This window comes from Oryza sativa, chromosome 6, assembly GCF_034140825.1.
Source record: "Oryza sativa Japonica Group chromosome 6, ASM3414082v1".
Classification (NCBI taxonomy): domain Eukaryota; kingdom Viridiplantae; phylum Streptophyta; class Magnoliopsida; order Poales; family Poaceae; genus Oryza; species Oryza sativa.
The window spans coordinates 24,572,714-24,588,470 of NC_089040.1; the positions used below are offsets into that span (position 1 = coordinate 24,572,714).

The 15,757-nt window shown below is 40.4% G+C and overlaps 2 protein-coding genes and 1 long non-coding RNA gene across 7 annotated transcripts; 1 reads left to right on the forward strand and 2 right to left on the reverse strand.

The window, feature by feature from the left end:
• Window positions 1–856: 856 nt before the first annotated feature.
• LOC4341451 (uncharacterized) lies at window positions 857–5,930 on the reverse strand. 5 transcript variants are annotated; one of them, XR_010742018.1, is made up of 7 exons: window positions 5,732–5,930; window positions 4,467–4,883; window positions 3,961–4,257; window positions 2,329–2,750; window positions 2,146–2,211; window positions 1,598–1,805; window positions 857–1,498 (listed from the first exon to the last, which is right to left on the reverse strand). XR_010742018.1 is itself a non-coding variant. In XM_015785475.3 (4 exons), exons 2-4 carry the CDS (start codon window positions 4,860–4,862, stop codon window positions 2,541–2,543), a joined length of 903 nt encoding a protein of 300 aa, XP_015640961.1. In that variant the 5' UTR covers window positions 4,863–4,883; window positions 5,732–5,930; the 3' UTR covers window positions 857–2,540. The 5 variants fall into 5 exon arrangements, 2 of the variants coding, with proteins under 2 accessions (XP_015640961.1, XP_015640960.1); XR_001546347.3 differs by having other exon boundaries at window positions 857–1,093; window positions 1,598–2,750; XR_001546346.3 differs by having other exon boundaries at window positions 1,598–2,750.
• Window positions 5,931–8,142: 2,212 nt separating this feature from the next.
• Window positions 8,143–10,768, reverse strand: LOC9267613 (uncharacterized). The gene is made up of 2 exons (XR_010741815.1): window positions 10,323–10,768; window positions 8,143–8,515 (listed from the first exon to the last, which is right to left on the reverse strand). It is a non-coding gene; the product is annotated as an uncharacterized lncRNA (long non-coding RNA).
• An 891-nt stretch (window positions 10,769–11,659) lies between these two features.
• On the forward strand, window positions 11,660–13,480 carry LOC4341453 (protein OVEREXPRESSOR OF CATIONIC PEROXIDASE 3). The gene is made up of 4 exons (XM_015788133.2): window positions 11,660–11,838; window positions 12,212–12,571; window positions 12,740–13,039; window positions 13,136–13,480. The coding sequence occupies exons 1-4, from the start codon at window positions 11,695–11,697 to the stop codon at window positions 13,280–13,282; spliced, it is 951 nt and encodes a 316-aa protein (XP_015643619.1). The 5' UTR covers window positions 11,660–11,694; the 3' UTR covers window positions 13,283–13,480.
• The last annotated feature ends 2,277 nt before the right edge of the window (window positions 13,481–15,757 follow it).

Genomic DNA, 15,757 nt, shown 5'->3' on the forward strand with positions numbered 1-15,757 from the left:
AGTCTAAAGATTATGACTGGGAAATTTTGGAGGCGATCTAACCAACGAAGACCATGCTTTACAAACTTCCTCTAAGAAAAAGCCTCTGAAATCACTCGGTGAGTTCAAAACTTCAAACCTGATGACAGAGTTTCAGATTTCACCACTATGTCAGAACGAGATGAACCTTCGCAAACATTGAGGGATGTAGGTAGTATGTTTTTGGAAGTATCTAGAAGGATACACGTCGCCAAAGAATTGGAAGATGCCACATAAAAAACATAGAAAAAAACATTCATTTGAGAACAATTAGAATGCTGGAATATGATGTATTCAGGGCCTAATTCTGAATTTTCAATCCAATCGATATCGACAGGATAATTTCAGCAGTAAAAAGTAGCAAAAAGTACACCGGAGGTCCCTTATCTTGTCACCGAATTACAAAATCGTCCTTAAACCGCAAAACCGAATATAACGCATCCATCAACTTACAGAACCAGTGCGAATTAGGTTCCTTGGTGGTATTATCCCTGGTTTTAACTAACGTGGCGCCTATGTGGCTCAATTGACTAGTCTCCATCCGATGTGGCGCTTAAGTAGCGATTTGATCCGAAAAAAAATAAAAAAAAAAGTTAGACCCACACGTCAGTTTCACTAAATAGTAACTAAAAAAATGATGAGGCTTATGTGGGGGCCCACATGCGTCGTAAGGACGATTTTGTAATGCGGTGACAAGAGGCCTTTCAATGTACTTTTTCCTAAAAGGTAAAAACTAAAGCAATGAACAGCCCAGTTGCGCTACCATTAGGCCTGATGGCCCAATCCGGGTGGGCTATCAGACCTGCCTAAAACTTTGATATGCAGTATTATCCACAAGTGAGAGAATAAAAGAGTGACTCTTTATTTGAACAGACATTTGTCTGTATTATTACACAGTTCAATAACAAACACATCATATATTTTTATGGAATTAAAAGGAATGCATCACCATCGGTTTAATACAAACTAATGAGACAAAGGACATGTTCCATATATTCTTTGCTTGCAGTTGGCTTCAACGGAGGTTTCTCACTTGCTCATCTGAAAACACCAGGTGCACCATATAATGCTTCTTCTGAAAAGGGAACTTGTCAAATGCGTGCAACCTGAACAAATTATTCGTAGCAATGCAGATCTAGCAACTTTACATCTTTCAGTACATCCGGAACAAGTAATGGCATATTACACTGTACTACAACTTAAAGAATTGCAGCTAGGAGCCATCAAAGTATACCAGCTGCATGCAAGATGCCACAATCACAGAACAGAAGACGGCCAAGAACTCTCTAGCCTTTTTCAGTGCGTGTCTCGTACTTTGATCATTAATTCAGGACATAATTAATTGTACTCTAATAAATTGTAACACTTTGCTGCCAAACAAGCCACTTGAAATGCTTGCAATTAAAAACAAATAATGATTGACACACAAACACCATGACACACGTTTTGCGTGAGAACCTCCTGAGTCCTTGTGAAGCATCTGAATTAAAGAGTAATTTTCCAGATGAACATTAAAAGAGGTAAATTATATTTTGCAGATACGAGTACAGGTGAGGCAAACAATATGGTGCATCCTCACCTGACTTGCTGCTGCGAATTGCAAGGTGCGCCTGCCTACCTTAACTTCTGTTTAATTGGAAGTCAGTTGCAGGTCCTCAACTTAGCAAACTCACGTGAGTTCTTGAAGGTATTGACCACCAGTAACACAAGTAGTTGTTGTTGACAAAGTGACACCACCAGTAATCTTTTGGAAATTTTCCCTGCTTTTCATACTGCAAACAACTTATCTGCATAGGAAAGTTGAGCTGACTGCACACTCTCTCCTAAGCAAAAACAATTCAGCATCACACTCTTCTGAACATAGAAATTGAGCTTCCTAGGATATCATGAAACAACGATAGAGCACTGTGGGAAGCATCCATATGTCTAATACAATATTTGTGCATCCATATGTAGAAATATTAGATGGTAAAACTCATTCAAACAACACTAAGCAACCATGTGAGTCAACTATAATAAGTCATGCACTAAGGAGTGACTTGTGATGGAATTCAACAAGCCAGCTAGATGCCTCAGTGATCAACAATGCCATGGTGCATACATTAATTCAGTAGTCACCATATATACCTTGAAATAAGGCCTCTTACAAAGTCTTTGCAGGTCATATTCAGATTGAAGATCCCTCTGTAATTTCTGTTTTTGGTAACAAAGGGTAATGTGCATATTGCAAATAGGTGTTAAAAATCACATGGTTAGAACTACGATGTTTATAATTGTATTATCATTACTGACCTACAAATTTAAACTTACCAATTGTAAACACTATTTACCATGTCATGCAAAATCTGCAGGTACTCCTCTCAGTTGCCTCACATTCTAAAGAGAAAAAAATATATCAAAATATGTCAATATGAAAATAAGTTCATCTTCCTTTTTTTAGTGGTAATTGATCCAGATGTGCCTACCATGTACTTTTGTTTATTTTCTATGAATGTGGTGTAAACTTATGGAAATTATGCACTTCATAATGTTCTCGAGAAATTTAGTGGCCAATCACAAGAAAAGGCAGCAGAAAAGATAATACTAAAGCAAAAGGAATAACAAAAACAAACAAGGTACCAACAGAAGTTCGATGGAATGTTGCCACATTTAACATACAGCAAACCATGTGGCAGACTCCTCCATCGACATGGACCTACAGAAGGATGCTTTACAAGCCTCCGACTTCGGCCCTGGAAAATTCATGATAAGTATCAGATTTCCATTTTCCAACTTTTCTCATTGCAGACTTTGCCAAGAACAATCCTTGAGTGGTAATTTCCCGAGTACAAAGATGCATTTGCAATTTGTAAGGTCAGTTAACTATCTAGACAAGAAAATGGCATCTGAACATAACATACGAATATTACTCGCTGCTCAACAGTTTTTTTCTTAATAATGGGGTTCTCACCATGATAGGTCCTGCACAAATGTTCATGACATCTAACAATGTTGAATAATAAAAAAACAATGGATCAAGTAGCCCGGGTAAGTAAAATCATTGGCAGCATAAAGGCTCAAATATATACAACTGGACTTCACTAACGTAGACCTCACTTTCATATTGTACCACTGAAATGAAAGCAGAGTTTGATCATAGTACTGTAAAATTCAATCAGATGATCACAAGCAACATATAAGCAATGTAAAGCTACAAACTTCAGTGTGAATAAGTGAAGAACAGTAATTGTTTGAGAAAATGTAGCAAAATTTCATGTTTCTTGGAAGGTCTATGGTACAAAAATGATCTGACTAGGTAACTCTTTTAACAGGTAATACAGAACATCAACTACTCAAATACCTCATACTTAATGGGATTTCCCAACTTACAATGATTTCAAGACAACAAAGATGTCATAAAAGTCACCAAGCAAGTAACTACAACTGCTATCTAGAAGTAATAGCCGAGGAAACCATACTCCTCAACTCAGCTAGATGTTCATCAGTTGATATGTTCAGTGTAAGCCTTAGATTAGTCAACAAAGCCTCCTGCTCCCAGCTAATTGACCCACAAACATACAATGCCAACATTGTTGCACGATAAGCATGCAACTCCAGCAAATGGGTATCTTCCTTTGGTATAATCTTATCATGTTGAGATGTTTCTCTTTCAGATACGGCAGCTTCAGCACCATCAGTTCTACTACAGATATCACCAGTTTGGTAGGCTGAGTAAAAGTGTCGTGAACTACAGGGACTACTGCTTGGACTACAACTACCAACAGAGGATGAGATACTCTCGGTGTCACTAGGATAAGCACTTGTTAAAGGACGGAATTTATTTTCAGTATCCACATTTACCCCAGCCAAGTTAGTTGTATGAACACCATTTTTTCTCTTATTTAAGGAAGCATGCATGTATTTTTCACCCAGCATTAAGCATGGGGAATCAACAGCATCTACCTTTTCAGCCAAACGAGGAGAAACTCCAGCAACCAGCGCTGCGTGCCTTCCATCTCTATGGGGTGTCTGTAATCTCTTCATGCCTCTAGTCACTTCACTGCACTGGGTTGGGTGTGTAATAGCAGATGATTTTCTCTTCATGCCTCTAGACTTATCACCCTCCAAAGCTTTTTGGTTCTTCAGTAGAAGATTGTTGTCCATTGCACAATATGGCTGCCTTTGCTTGCCAAAATTGCTTCCAAGATTTCCAGATTTTGGTTGACCTCTGAATGAACCACCGAAGCACTTTGTAGAATCCTGAAATCAATTGGAGACAAGTCATTAGGATGTTTTATCGATACATTAAAATCGAATTTTCAATAACAGATTTGCTGAAGATAAGACAGTGGCAATCTGCCAGCTGATTTATTCAACTTAAGGAAATAAAGTAGCTTATTCTACTTTTCAGTAAAAAAAACTAATCATGAATAATTCCATATCATGAATTTGAAGGAATGGACCATTACCTTCTGAAGAACAGTCCATTTGCCATCTTTCCAATGCTTCCTCAACCGAAGTTCCGACGCATGTGTTCTCAGCTCCAGCGAAGATCCGAGGAGCCTGACGAGATAGAAATCCTTGCCAAGCACTCTCACCATCTCAGCAATCTTCCATGAGTAGCTATCAAAGGCCTCAAGGATGTCGCCCACAGCCCAGCATACTGAATCGTCTCGAGGGGGGCAAGGCCTTATCAACCTTCTCTGCACCCTCTCGACAGCGGCGCAAGAGTCAACTGGAGAAGGATCATATCTCACATAGAAGCTCTGCCCATTGCCTAATACAATCTCAGCACCCCTCCAAGAACCTAGGGGCACCTCCGCTTCCTGCAACACCTCCACCTTGCTCCCTTTGACCAACTTCATCAACCTGTTTCCTTTCCAAAACTGGCACAAACAAAAAAAAAGAACAGTAATAATCAATAATCTAGCAAAGTGGATTACGGGATGAATCACAATACAATTTTTTTTTCAACTTCTACAAGGTCTAATGCAGATTACACAGAAAAAAACGTATCCTAGTTTATAACATTGCTAAAATCACAACAGATTGCAATGCGAAATCTGAAATATGCTATGAACAAGGATTCGTGAATCAATAAATTGTTTTGACTATTGCCCTATATAGATCACTACTTAACGCAATTTAGGTTGTGGAAATCGGAAGCATTACATCCGGAGCATACGGGTCTATCGATCTATTACAAGAACAAAACTCGCAATGGATCACATAGGCCGATCGAAATAACCGCACGGACCATCCATCACCTCAGCAACAGCGATTTTGCGGCAGATTGCAGCAAAATCAGAACAACTATCCCGCCCGGAAATCGAACAAACCAAACAAAAATAAGAGAAATACACCACCCCCAAAACAGCAACTCTAACAAACTACGAACTCCAACCAAGCGATTCCCCCCAAAAAGAAAAACAACAGCAATCACAACACAAGAGGCGCAAGAACAGCGCCACGACGATACCAGACCACGCGCACCAAGACGATCTAAACCAAGCGTCAAATCAAACCCGAGCACCGACCAAAGCAAGAACATTTGAACTGGTCAATCGGGACCAAAGCAAACAGTAGAGCATATCAATCACCACCCCCCAAAATTTCACCGCGGCTCCACCCCTTCTCCCCTCCCCTTTTCCTCCCCAATTCCCGCACAGGAACAACACCAAAAAAGAGAAAAAAAGAAAAGAAAATGAACACAAAATCGGAAGGGGTCACGAACCTTGCGAGCTGCGATCCCGGCAGCGGCCGAGAGGGGCGACGAGAAATCGCCGCGAGAACTCCCTCTCCTCGCGCTGTGGATTGGGCGAGGGCAACAAAAATTCGTGAAGCGAAACGAGGAAATCTTTTGCTGCTGCTAATGCGGTGTGATTTCTTCTCTCTCTTTTTTTCTCTCTCTTCTTCTTCTTGTGATTAAACTCGCTATTAATCCGTGATGCGGCCGCGGTTATATGTGAGGGTGGGATGGGATCGCGTGGGATCTCGGCCGTCGGATCGGAACGGCGCTGGAGCGCGGCAGCTGCTGGCCGTCCGATCGAGATCGGATGGCCAGCGGAGGATAGGGTTCTTGGTGGCGATGCTGCCACCGGTGAGAGTCGGTGACTGGCTGGCTGTCGGTTTTTTTTTGCTGTTGCAAGCCGATTTCTTTTCCTGTTCGGAGAAGGGTCGGTGACCGATGGGGTTTTGTGGTCATTTTGTTTGTTTTTATACTTTTAAAGTACTGAGAGAATATTTGTTGATATGTGACTGATCGTCGAGAAATGTAATATTGACATTATTGGTATGATATTAAGGAATTTATAGTTATGTTATTCATCTTTTAATTAGGTATTTGTTAAATAGGCATTCAAAATATAAATGTATATAACATTTCTTTGATACCTGAGGAATGGTCATAAATCATCCATAGCATATTTTTTTAATGGTTTGTTGAAAATCTAAAATAGAATGATGAGTTGTAAACTTAGCTTTTACGTATGTGTGAGCTTGTCACCGAAAACTACGTCACTACCTACAATAAATGAAATAGGCATGTTACTGATCAGGTACTATATCTTTAATGTCTATTTCGGTAAATATTATAGTTTTGCAAATGAATTATTATAATAAATATAGGGGTGTTGAATAAAAGTTTTGGTGCGTTGGCAACTCATTCATGCTAGCATTTTTTATATCAAATTGAGTGCAAGTATATAACTTTTTGATTTTTAGAAAATACAGATACGCACCATAGTCGCACTTTTGCTGTACGAGTGTATAATTATATGTGTATAATTATATTCACTATAATTTTTACAGATTGTAAGTATAGTTATGCATCAACTACTCTACGATTGTAACTCCAATGCTTCCTTTGCTGAGAGTTTTTTTAAAAAAAATTTCTAGCTTAAATAGTAGCCAAGGTTTAGCGCATAAATTGTACTCCTAGAATTCATTCGTTGGGTTGCTTCTGGCTTGGCAGTCAAGTTTAGGAGCAAACCGTCAGTTTTGCTTTGCTTCATCACTTGGCTTTCATATTCCTTGCGGTGCAGGAAAGGACGAGTGGATGACCAACAAAGAAAAACAATAAAAACTGCACAAAGATAAGTTTTTTTTACAGATTAATCAACCAACAAAAACTAGATTAATTCGAGATAGTATGAGTTGGACACAAAGGGTACAACATTCCTCAGCACTTGGCTTTCAAGCCTTGTTTGGTCGGATGCAACGGGTGGCTCCCATTGGCCTGGCCAAATTTTAAAAGAGACATCTCGGATTTTTGTTGCGTTTATTAGGACACATGAAATTTCTTTCGCCAGAATTTGCATGGTTTCAATTTTCTTTTTCTGAATTGAGCTTTTGTGTTTGTGGCCGTGTGTGCAGAGTTGCAGATTATATAGTAACCATCCAAAAGCCTATCTCACTGGATAGATCATACTTTTCTGGTGTAATAGATGGATACCTTTTGTGATAACGTATGATAATATTATTAATAATATGGTTGTTGCGATAGTGAAACAGTGACAGTTCGGTCTGCCATTGACATCCACAAGAATTTGGTTTCTGGGTGTCAAAATCGACCAAAACAAATTATGGTTAGACATTTTTTTGTCGAAATGGCTACGATTACGACAAACGAATTGCCATGGAATGGAGTTTGGCTTTAACTTCTTGTCTGGCACAGCTAGTGCTGGATCTAGAGTTTGTAAGTTAAATTACAGTGGATTAAAATTTTATATTTACTTTAAAACAAGAAAAAAATTATTCATCTAAATACTATCAATGTAATCATGGATTGTAATGTAATCATGTAAAATTATCAATGTAATCATGGATCTAAATATTATAAATGTAATCATATATATTTACTTGTATGAACTATCATTTGACCCTTTATACACCGGGGGATGCAATCGAAGCACAGAATAAAAGGATAACTTACAACAGAGGTATATGCACAACACAAACTGGAGGCAAGCAAAGAAATCACATGTTCTCTTTTTCGCCGGGCCAGCAAAAGAAACCGGCCAAGTTTTGTATTAAGAAGGAGAGAAAGTTTTACAACAGACCCTAGACCAGAAAAGGCTTAGGCTACAGAAAAACTTCACATCGATTTAGACAACAAACAAGCACAGCTGCTAAAACCTCAGCAAATTAGCTGCCAGCGAAATCACATATTCATGTGTATAGAATTTGGAAGAATAGCATCAGATGTAAGTATTATACATGCTTAGTGTAGGAAAAGAGTACACACTTCCTTTGTATACAAACTGTAATGGTCGCCAAATCATCTCATCTCCAATCTAAAGTTCAAAGAATATCTATACCGAAAACAGCTACCCTTTTCAGGGGAAACCAAAAAAATATAACTGTAGTAGATGAGCTTCTTGCTGTGGTAATCTTTTTGTAACTTAATGTCTCTGTGTTTTACTTGATCATGCCTGATCTAGTTCACTTGTATTTTGTTTTCTCTATAAACTCTACATTGTGGCGTCAGATCCACTTGAAACACCCATTGGTTATCAATCTGCATACATCAGAAAAATCATTGACGTCAGAAAGCATTTGGGTGCGAAAGCAAACATAACCATATTTATGCAAAATCACAATGACGGGTGCAAGCTAAAACACAGGGTAGAGAGGTGCCTTGCATATATGGGTAGAAAGAGGGAGCTTATGCCCCAACAGTGAGGCCTTAAGGGGAAGGACCCTATCTACAATGAGCAATCAAATATATAAGAAGGCCTAGATTGCCAAGTCATTGCAAAATCAGTTTATGTGTATTGCAGTTGAAAGCACATTTCGATCTGGTGTCACACTTCTTAATCAACTGATGATTGCTATAAAAAATTGGTTCATCGGTCACGAGGTAGAGTAACCATAGCAAAGAAATTGATGTGGTTTAGTAGTGGTGGCATACAAAGGGACTGCTCTGAGGACAAGTGCATAACATCCCATGTTGCACTGCGATGTCACAACAGAGCATATTTTCTACAGCGATAACTGATCGAATAAAAAAAAGATATATATGTATGTGACAGAACTCCAGGATGCAAAAACAAGCGTTGAAACTGCAAAGTGGAGAAAATCCATTTATGAGGAGTGAAAGACTTTAGGAGCCTCAGGGAAGCATCTTTAGCATCGGATGCTGGAGATGATCCCCATTGCATGCTAAAGTTCTTTTCAAGTTCGACCATTGTGTATATTATATTCCTATCACATCACATGTAATCAGCTGTCAATTTCTCTCAAACAATGTCAATTATTTCATCAATAAAAGTTTACCCTACTGGTTGAACCAATCTGTCCCATTATTTCTTTACAAAATATAAATATAGCTTATACTAATTTATGGTTGTTTCTCTTTTGCGAGTACAAATCGGACGCACGCACACTAAGGATAAAGCAAACTCAAAGAGACAGGAAGGAAGGTTGGAGGTTGATTACCATAAACAAGGATCAATCTTTCTCTAACCCAGATCCTCCAACATCTCTTCCTCATAAGCAACAAAAGCTTGCATGTAACTAACAGGATTTTTTATGATTGGCAACTAGTTAAGACTATCAGTTTATGTCTTCTTGTTTTTGCCGTACTTCCATTTCACCAAAGGTAAAGAAACATTTTGCAAAAGAAGTGCTGAAGCAACTATATTTCATGAATTTCTTTTTGAAACAGGAGTTCTAGCACTCACATTAGAGGGGATGGACTGCCATAGTAGCATGCCAATCATCCCCAATATCCAATAACTCGAGTGGTCGGGAGCTTAAACTGTTAAACAACCTCCTCACCACCAGACCATTCGTCTTTCCTCTTGAATTAATTCTAGTGCAGATCTGCAAATCAGTTATTTTCGCTAAGATCGGACTGAGCAAGAAGGAAAAGGGCTAATCCTGACGGGAAATCAAACGATCTCAAAGGAGAAAGGAACAAAATTGATGCACCCAAGGGAATATATTAGTCTGCTTGTACTGACGAGGATTGCGGAAACATCCCAAAAAAAAGCAAATTCAGCAACGAAATTTACAAGCAAGCAAGAAGAAACAAGAGGAGTAGAGAGTTACAGATTGCAGTGAGACGATACCAGTCTTGATATTGTTGGGATTATTAAGCATTTTCCTGAAACCATTTCGGATCGTTGCTCAAAAATTTTCAACTTGATGCTGGGATGTGATTCGTAAATAGATCATACAGACAAGAAGCGCACTTTTTCCAAGAAATGGGGGCAAGATTCGATCAGATCATGCTCACGCCGCGACGATCGCTATCCTACTGAGCTAATTAGCATCTCGCCATCGACATAGAGAGAGAGATATGGAGATTAGTTGGTGCTCACCGAAGAGGCTCAAGAGGCGGAGAGCCAGAGGAGGAGGGCGCAGAGGATCAGCACGAGCGGGATGCAGTGCACGGCGCGCTGCAGCGCCCGCGCCCGCGCCGCCTCCCTCCGCCCCGCCGCCGACTGCGGGTCGCACGTCGGCAGCCCCACTCCTTCGATCTCTCCGCCGCCGCCGCTGCCGCCCTCCGACGACACGCGCGCCCCGCTCGACGACCGCCGCATCACCCCCGCCTCGGCGCCTCCTGTCCTCGCCGACCGATCAACAGCGCGGGGCGGCGAGGCGAGGCGACCGCAACACGCAAGTCGGCGACCCTGCGCTGCGCTGCGCGCGTGCCGGCGACGACGAGCTCCTCGCCTTCCTCTTCGCCGCCGCCGCCGCCGCCGCGTTGGCGTCGTCTTCTTGACGCGTCTCTGACCGGTTCGGCTAACTACCCACTCCTACTGCTAGATGGGCCCCACATCTCTCCTACTGATATTGAGCCCAACAAAGACCACGTATTATGGGCCTAAAGTTCCAGCCCATTTTATTTATGAAATAAGTTCACTTCAGATCCCTCATCTTAACGTCCCGTTTGAAATCGCGCGTCCCTGAACCACAATATCATATACTTCCTCCGTTTCACAAACGGATGAAGTATAATGTATCCCTCAACTTGTGATGCCATATTACACGAGGTCCCATAATAGTATTGTGCACCGGGTTCAACTAACGTGACGATTTGACCGCGATCAACTTGGCTGAGTTGGTGTGGGACCCACCTATCAGTCTCACACTCCTCTTTTCTTCTTCCATTTTCTTCTTCTTTTTCTAGGCTTCTCGCTCTATGCTCCATGACAGGACACAACGCGGCACCGACACCGGTGACCACCTAGACTCCGACGAGGATGGTGGTGATAGTGGCGAAGCACGGGTGCGTCCCTCGGACATTGGATAATCCGGTATTGCAGTCATGTTCTTTTCTCCAACAAGAGTTGGATTAAGATTAAGATTTTCGTGGCACGCGGTGCGTTTCGTGCAAAAACTTTCTATATGAAAGTTGCTCTAAAATATCATATTAATATATTTTTCAAGTTTGTAATAATTAAAACTCAATCAATCATATGTTAATACCATCTCATTTTACATAAAAAACTTAATCTTAATCTTCATCTTCGGACAAAAGAACACCATGCAAAAGTGAAAACTCGACGTAAAAATAGAGAAACCGAAAGTGAACTTATTTTATTTTATTTATGGGCTAGAACTGAGGACAAAATGGGCCCAGACGAAGAGAGACGGCCCATTTGGATTCTGGACTCTGCGAAACCAAAAATCCCACGGAGAGGAGGGCAGAGGTGGGAGCGAAAATATCCGAAGAGAGAGCTCGCGGAAATGGCGGCGATGGTGGGGGCGCCGCTCGCCGTGGCCGCGGCCGCCGCCGCGCCAGGGGCGCGAGTGTTCCTGGCACGGCCGCTCCTCCGCCGCTCGCCGCGGGGCGTCGCCTGCGCCCTTCGCCGGAGGCCCTCCAAGTACAAGGTCACCTCGCAGTCACTGCTTCCTCCTCTAAACCCCTCTTCTTCTTCTTTTTTTTTTACTGTAGATGTAGATAGAGTAGTGTAGATGAGATGGCGCCCTGCGAGCGACTGGAAATTCGGGTTGGTGAATTGCTGAATTTGTTGCGTTTTACACCTACTCATCGAGAGGAGTTGCAGAATCGTTTATAGTGTTTTCCTTATCGTACTGACCTTATCTTATTCTGTAGTTGGAGAATATTATCGATTTTTTTTTTTGTTTGTTGCATGCATATCTTTATCTCGGATGTGTTTGAGATTTATGTGTCTGTCCCCTAAATGTTCCCTCACGTAAGCTGTGGCTGGAAGGGTTGTTGATAAAATGTTATGTATTCCAGAATAAAATCCAGAATGAGGAGGTTGTAGTAGAGGATGATATTGGCGGTGGTGGTGAAGACGATGACGACGCGCTGGAAGCACTTTTTAAGCAGTTGGAAGAAGATCTCAAGAATGATGATTTGTCTGTTGAGGATGATGACGATGGAATTTCAGAAGAAGATATGGCAAGATTTGAGCAGGAGTTGGCAGAGGCAATCGGGGATATTGCTGATGCTGATGAATCTGGAGAGGGTTCGTCATTAGGCTCTGAGGCTTATGGGAATGATGAAAAAACGGATGAAATCAAACGGCCAGAGCTGAAAAACTGGCAACTTAAGAGGCTGGCTCGTGCTCTCAAAATAGGTCGCCGTAAAACTAGTGTGAGTAGATAAATATCCACTTGGATTCTAATTAATTTCCATTTCTGAAATCTGTTAGTTTCTGTTTGTAGGAAGCGTTCCTTTATAGTAGTAATAGGTATATATCCAAACTTTAAATTATCGAAGGTTTTTTTTTCTGTTGTCTTATATGAATTGTTTCCATTGCAGATAAAGAATCTTGCAGGGGAACTAGGCCTGGATAGGACTTTGGTCATTGAATTGCTCCGAAATCCACCTCCAAAACTTCTATTCATGTCTGATTCTTTGCCTGATGAAGACCCTTCTAAACCTGAAATCAAGGAAATAGAGCCCTCTCCAGTAGTTGATAACGCTGATGTCACTGAAACCAAGCCACAGACGGAACTTCCTGTTCATGTCATGTGCGCAGAATGGTCTTCACAGAAAAGATTAAAAAAGGTGCAACTGGAGACATTAGAAAGAGTCTACTCCCGAACCAAACGCCCTACAGTAAGTGAATTTTCCACTATGATCATCCTTTTCATTCAGTGGAGTACATTTCACTTCATTGCTTAAATTTTATGTTTGTTCTTGCATTGGATCCAGAATACAATGATCAGCAGCATAGTTCAAGTGACAAGCCTTCCACGGAAGACCATTGTTAAGTGGTTTGAGGATAGAAGGGAACAGGATGGGGTACCTGACCATCGAGTTGCATTCAAGAGATCCCTATCTGAGACCATAGCTAGTTGATAATTACTTCAAATTAGCATGTATGATGGTTTCCTCTTTGAACTATTTGCAAATTCTAAATTTGAATTTTTGAAGTAGAAGAATTTCTGCAAGCCCAATATGGAGTATGTTTTATATTAGTACTCCCATATCAACCAATGTGACAGGTACAACTCTTAATTGCCACTTTGATAATTTTATTTGTTGCACTCTGGACCACCATTTTGACTATTAGCTTCAGTGAAAGTCGGCTTGGGTTCTGTTGACCAGATCTTGATTTTCTGAATGATAAATGTCACAATAGATTCTGTCTTGTTCTTGCTTAGATTGGTTTTCTTATTGGAAGCAAGGCGTTTCACATAATCTTTTCTCTAGTCTGGTTTTTTGGGATATGTGCCCAGTAATCCCGTATATGTTTTTCTTTTATGCCAGAAGTATTAAGGGTGCGTTGGTTCCTGGGGGATTGGGTGAGAAAGCCCATTGTATTCCGCGCGCACACTTCCCAAACTACTAACCGGTGCATTTTTTGCAAAAATTTTCTATAGGAAAGTTGCTTTAAAAAATCATATTAATCTATTTTTAAAATTTAAAATAGTTAATACTCAGTTAATCATGCGCTAATGGCTCATCTTATTTTGCGTATCTTCCGAATCTTCTCAATCCACTTCTCCTCAAACTCACCCTAAGTGTAGGGATTTAAGATGAAGTTGTATGCCAGTAAGTTTGGGAAGGCAGCGACAGAGTAGCTGACACGATTGTGTTAAATGTTTTAACGTTCACATTTTTGAGTTGAATGTTTGTGGTCCACGATAGGTGACTTTTAGTACTCTATTAGATCAAACCCATGCTTTGCCTTACTTTAATCGAAATCGTGTTGCTATTTTCAATGTGAGTAGTTTGGGCTTGTGGTCAGCTCAGCTCTTTGCGTTGGTCATGTCATCATGAGAGGCTCATGTGTGAGTGACACAGAAGATTAGGTATATCTACAGGGTAGATATATTGTCACTTCTTTAGGAACACCAATCTATATTTATCAGTCTTTCAAAACTTTGCAACTCTATGATGATTTCTATTATGTAATATGAAATTGTTGCCATGTACTGTGGATTACTGGGGCAGATGGAGAAATTTCGGAGTTCATCAGAAGGAAACTATGTGGAAACAGGGGAGGGAGGTAGCATCTGGGGACCTGCAAGGCTGCAACACAGAGATAGTGAGGTTGGAAGGAATGAGAAAGACCTGTGGGGGCATGTGTGATTCAATCATTAGAGATATACTAAAAATTAGAGGGAGTAAACAGATGTTGGTGATTTACATATACATTAGATATTTATTCTGCACCTAAAATTCACCTGTCACCACTGAGTTAAAATCATGATCGATGCATTGTACCTTTGTTTTAGATGATACTCCCTCCGTTCCAAAATACTCCCTCCGTTTCGAAATGTTTGACACCGTTGACTTTTTAGTACATGTTTGACCGACCGTCTTATTCAAAACTTTTGTGAAATATGTAAAATTATATGCCTACATAAAAATATATTTAACAATGAATTAAATGATAGGAAAAGAATTAATAATTACTTAAATTTTTTGAATAAGACGAACGGTTAAACATGTGCTAAAAAGTCAACGGCGTCAAACATTTCGAAATGGAGGGAGTATAAGGCACAACCACTTTTAATCCAAAGACCAAGAAATAATTACTATCATCTCCTAGTTTGGATCACCCTAATAAATATAATGTATGCATACAATAGAATTAGAGATCTTGAGAGTAGAGGATTTAAAAAAGTAATAATTTAATGGAGAAGAGGTCCTAATTAATTATTTGCATGCATCCATGCCTTATATTATGGAACATCTAACCAAAGTAGTTGTGCCTTATATTATGGAATGGAGGGAGTATATGCACTGTACTTCATTTTGTCTAACAATGGTTGGTTGTCTGCTGGTGTTAACTGGAGCGGAATTAATACAATTGCCATTTGTCTTCACTTGTTTTCACTATGTCCACACGACTTTTTTCTTTAGATGTACTGTTCCTAACTAACTGATTTCTGGTAGAGATGGTAATCAAGGTTCGCACCCAACCCTTGTTGGTTATGTTCCTTCATTAACTGACTTTTGGTAGAGGCGGTCCAAATTAATGGCTGGACCCAACCCTACCCTTGTCAGTTGTATTAAGCATTTTTATGCCGACACATACTACACAATTTAGATATTTTTTCTATGGATCCTTTTGTGTTGACATATCATGGACAATCTTTTTCACACAGTAATGTGCACAAATTGCCAAAAGAATTTATGCATGCAGGGTCTTGTTGCTCTCAGCAAATTGTCCTCTTTTTATGGTGGTAATGGTCGAACTTCTTCAGCACACTTGGATTGGATTCTCCTCTTCCACATGCTTGTGATGGAAAAGTAAAACCAGAGGCATGGGGTTTAGACCAGAAAGGTGCATAGTTTAATCTGTTGAGTTTTACCGTACTGTTC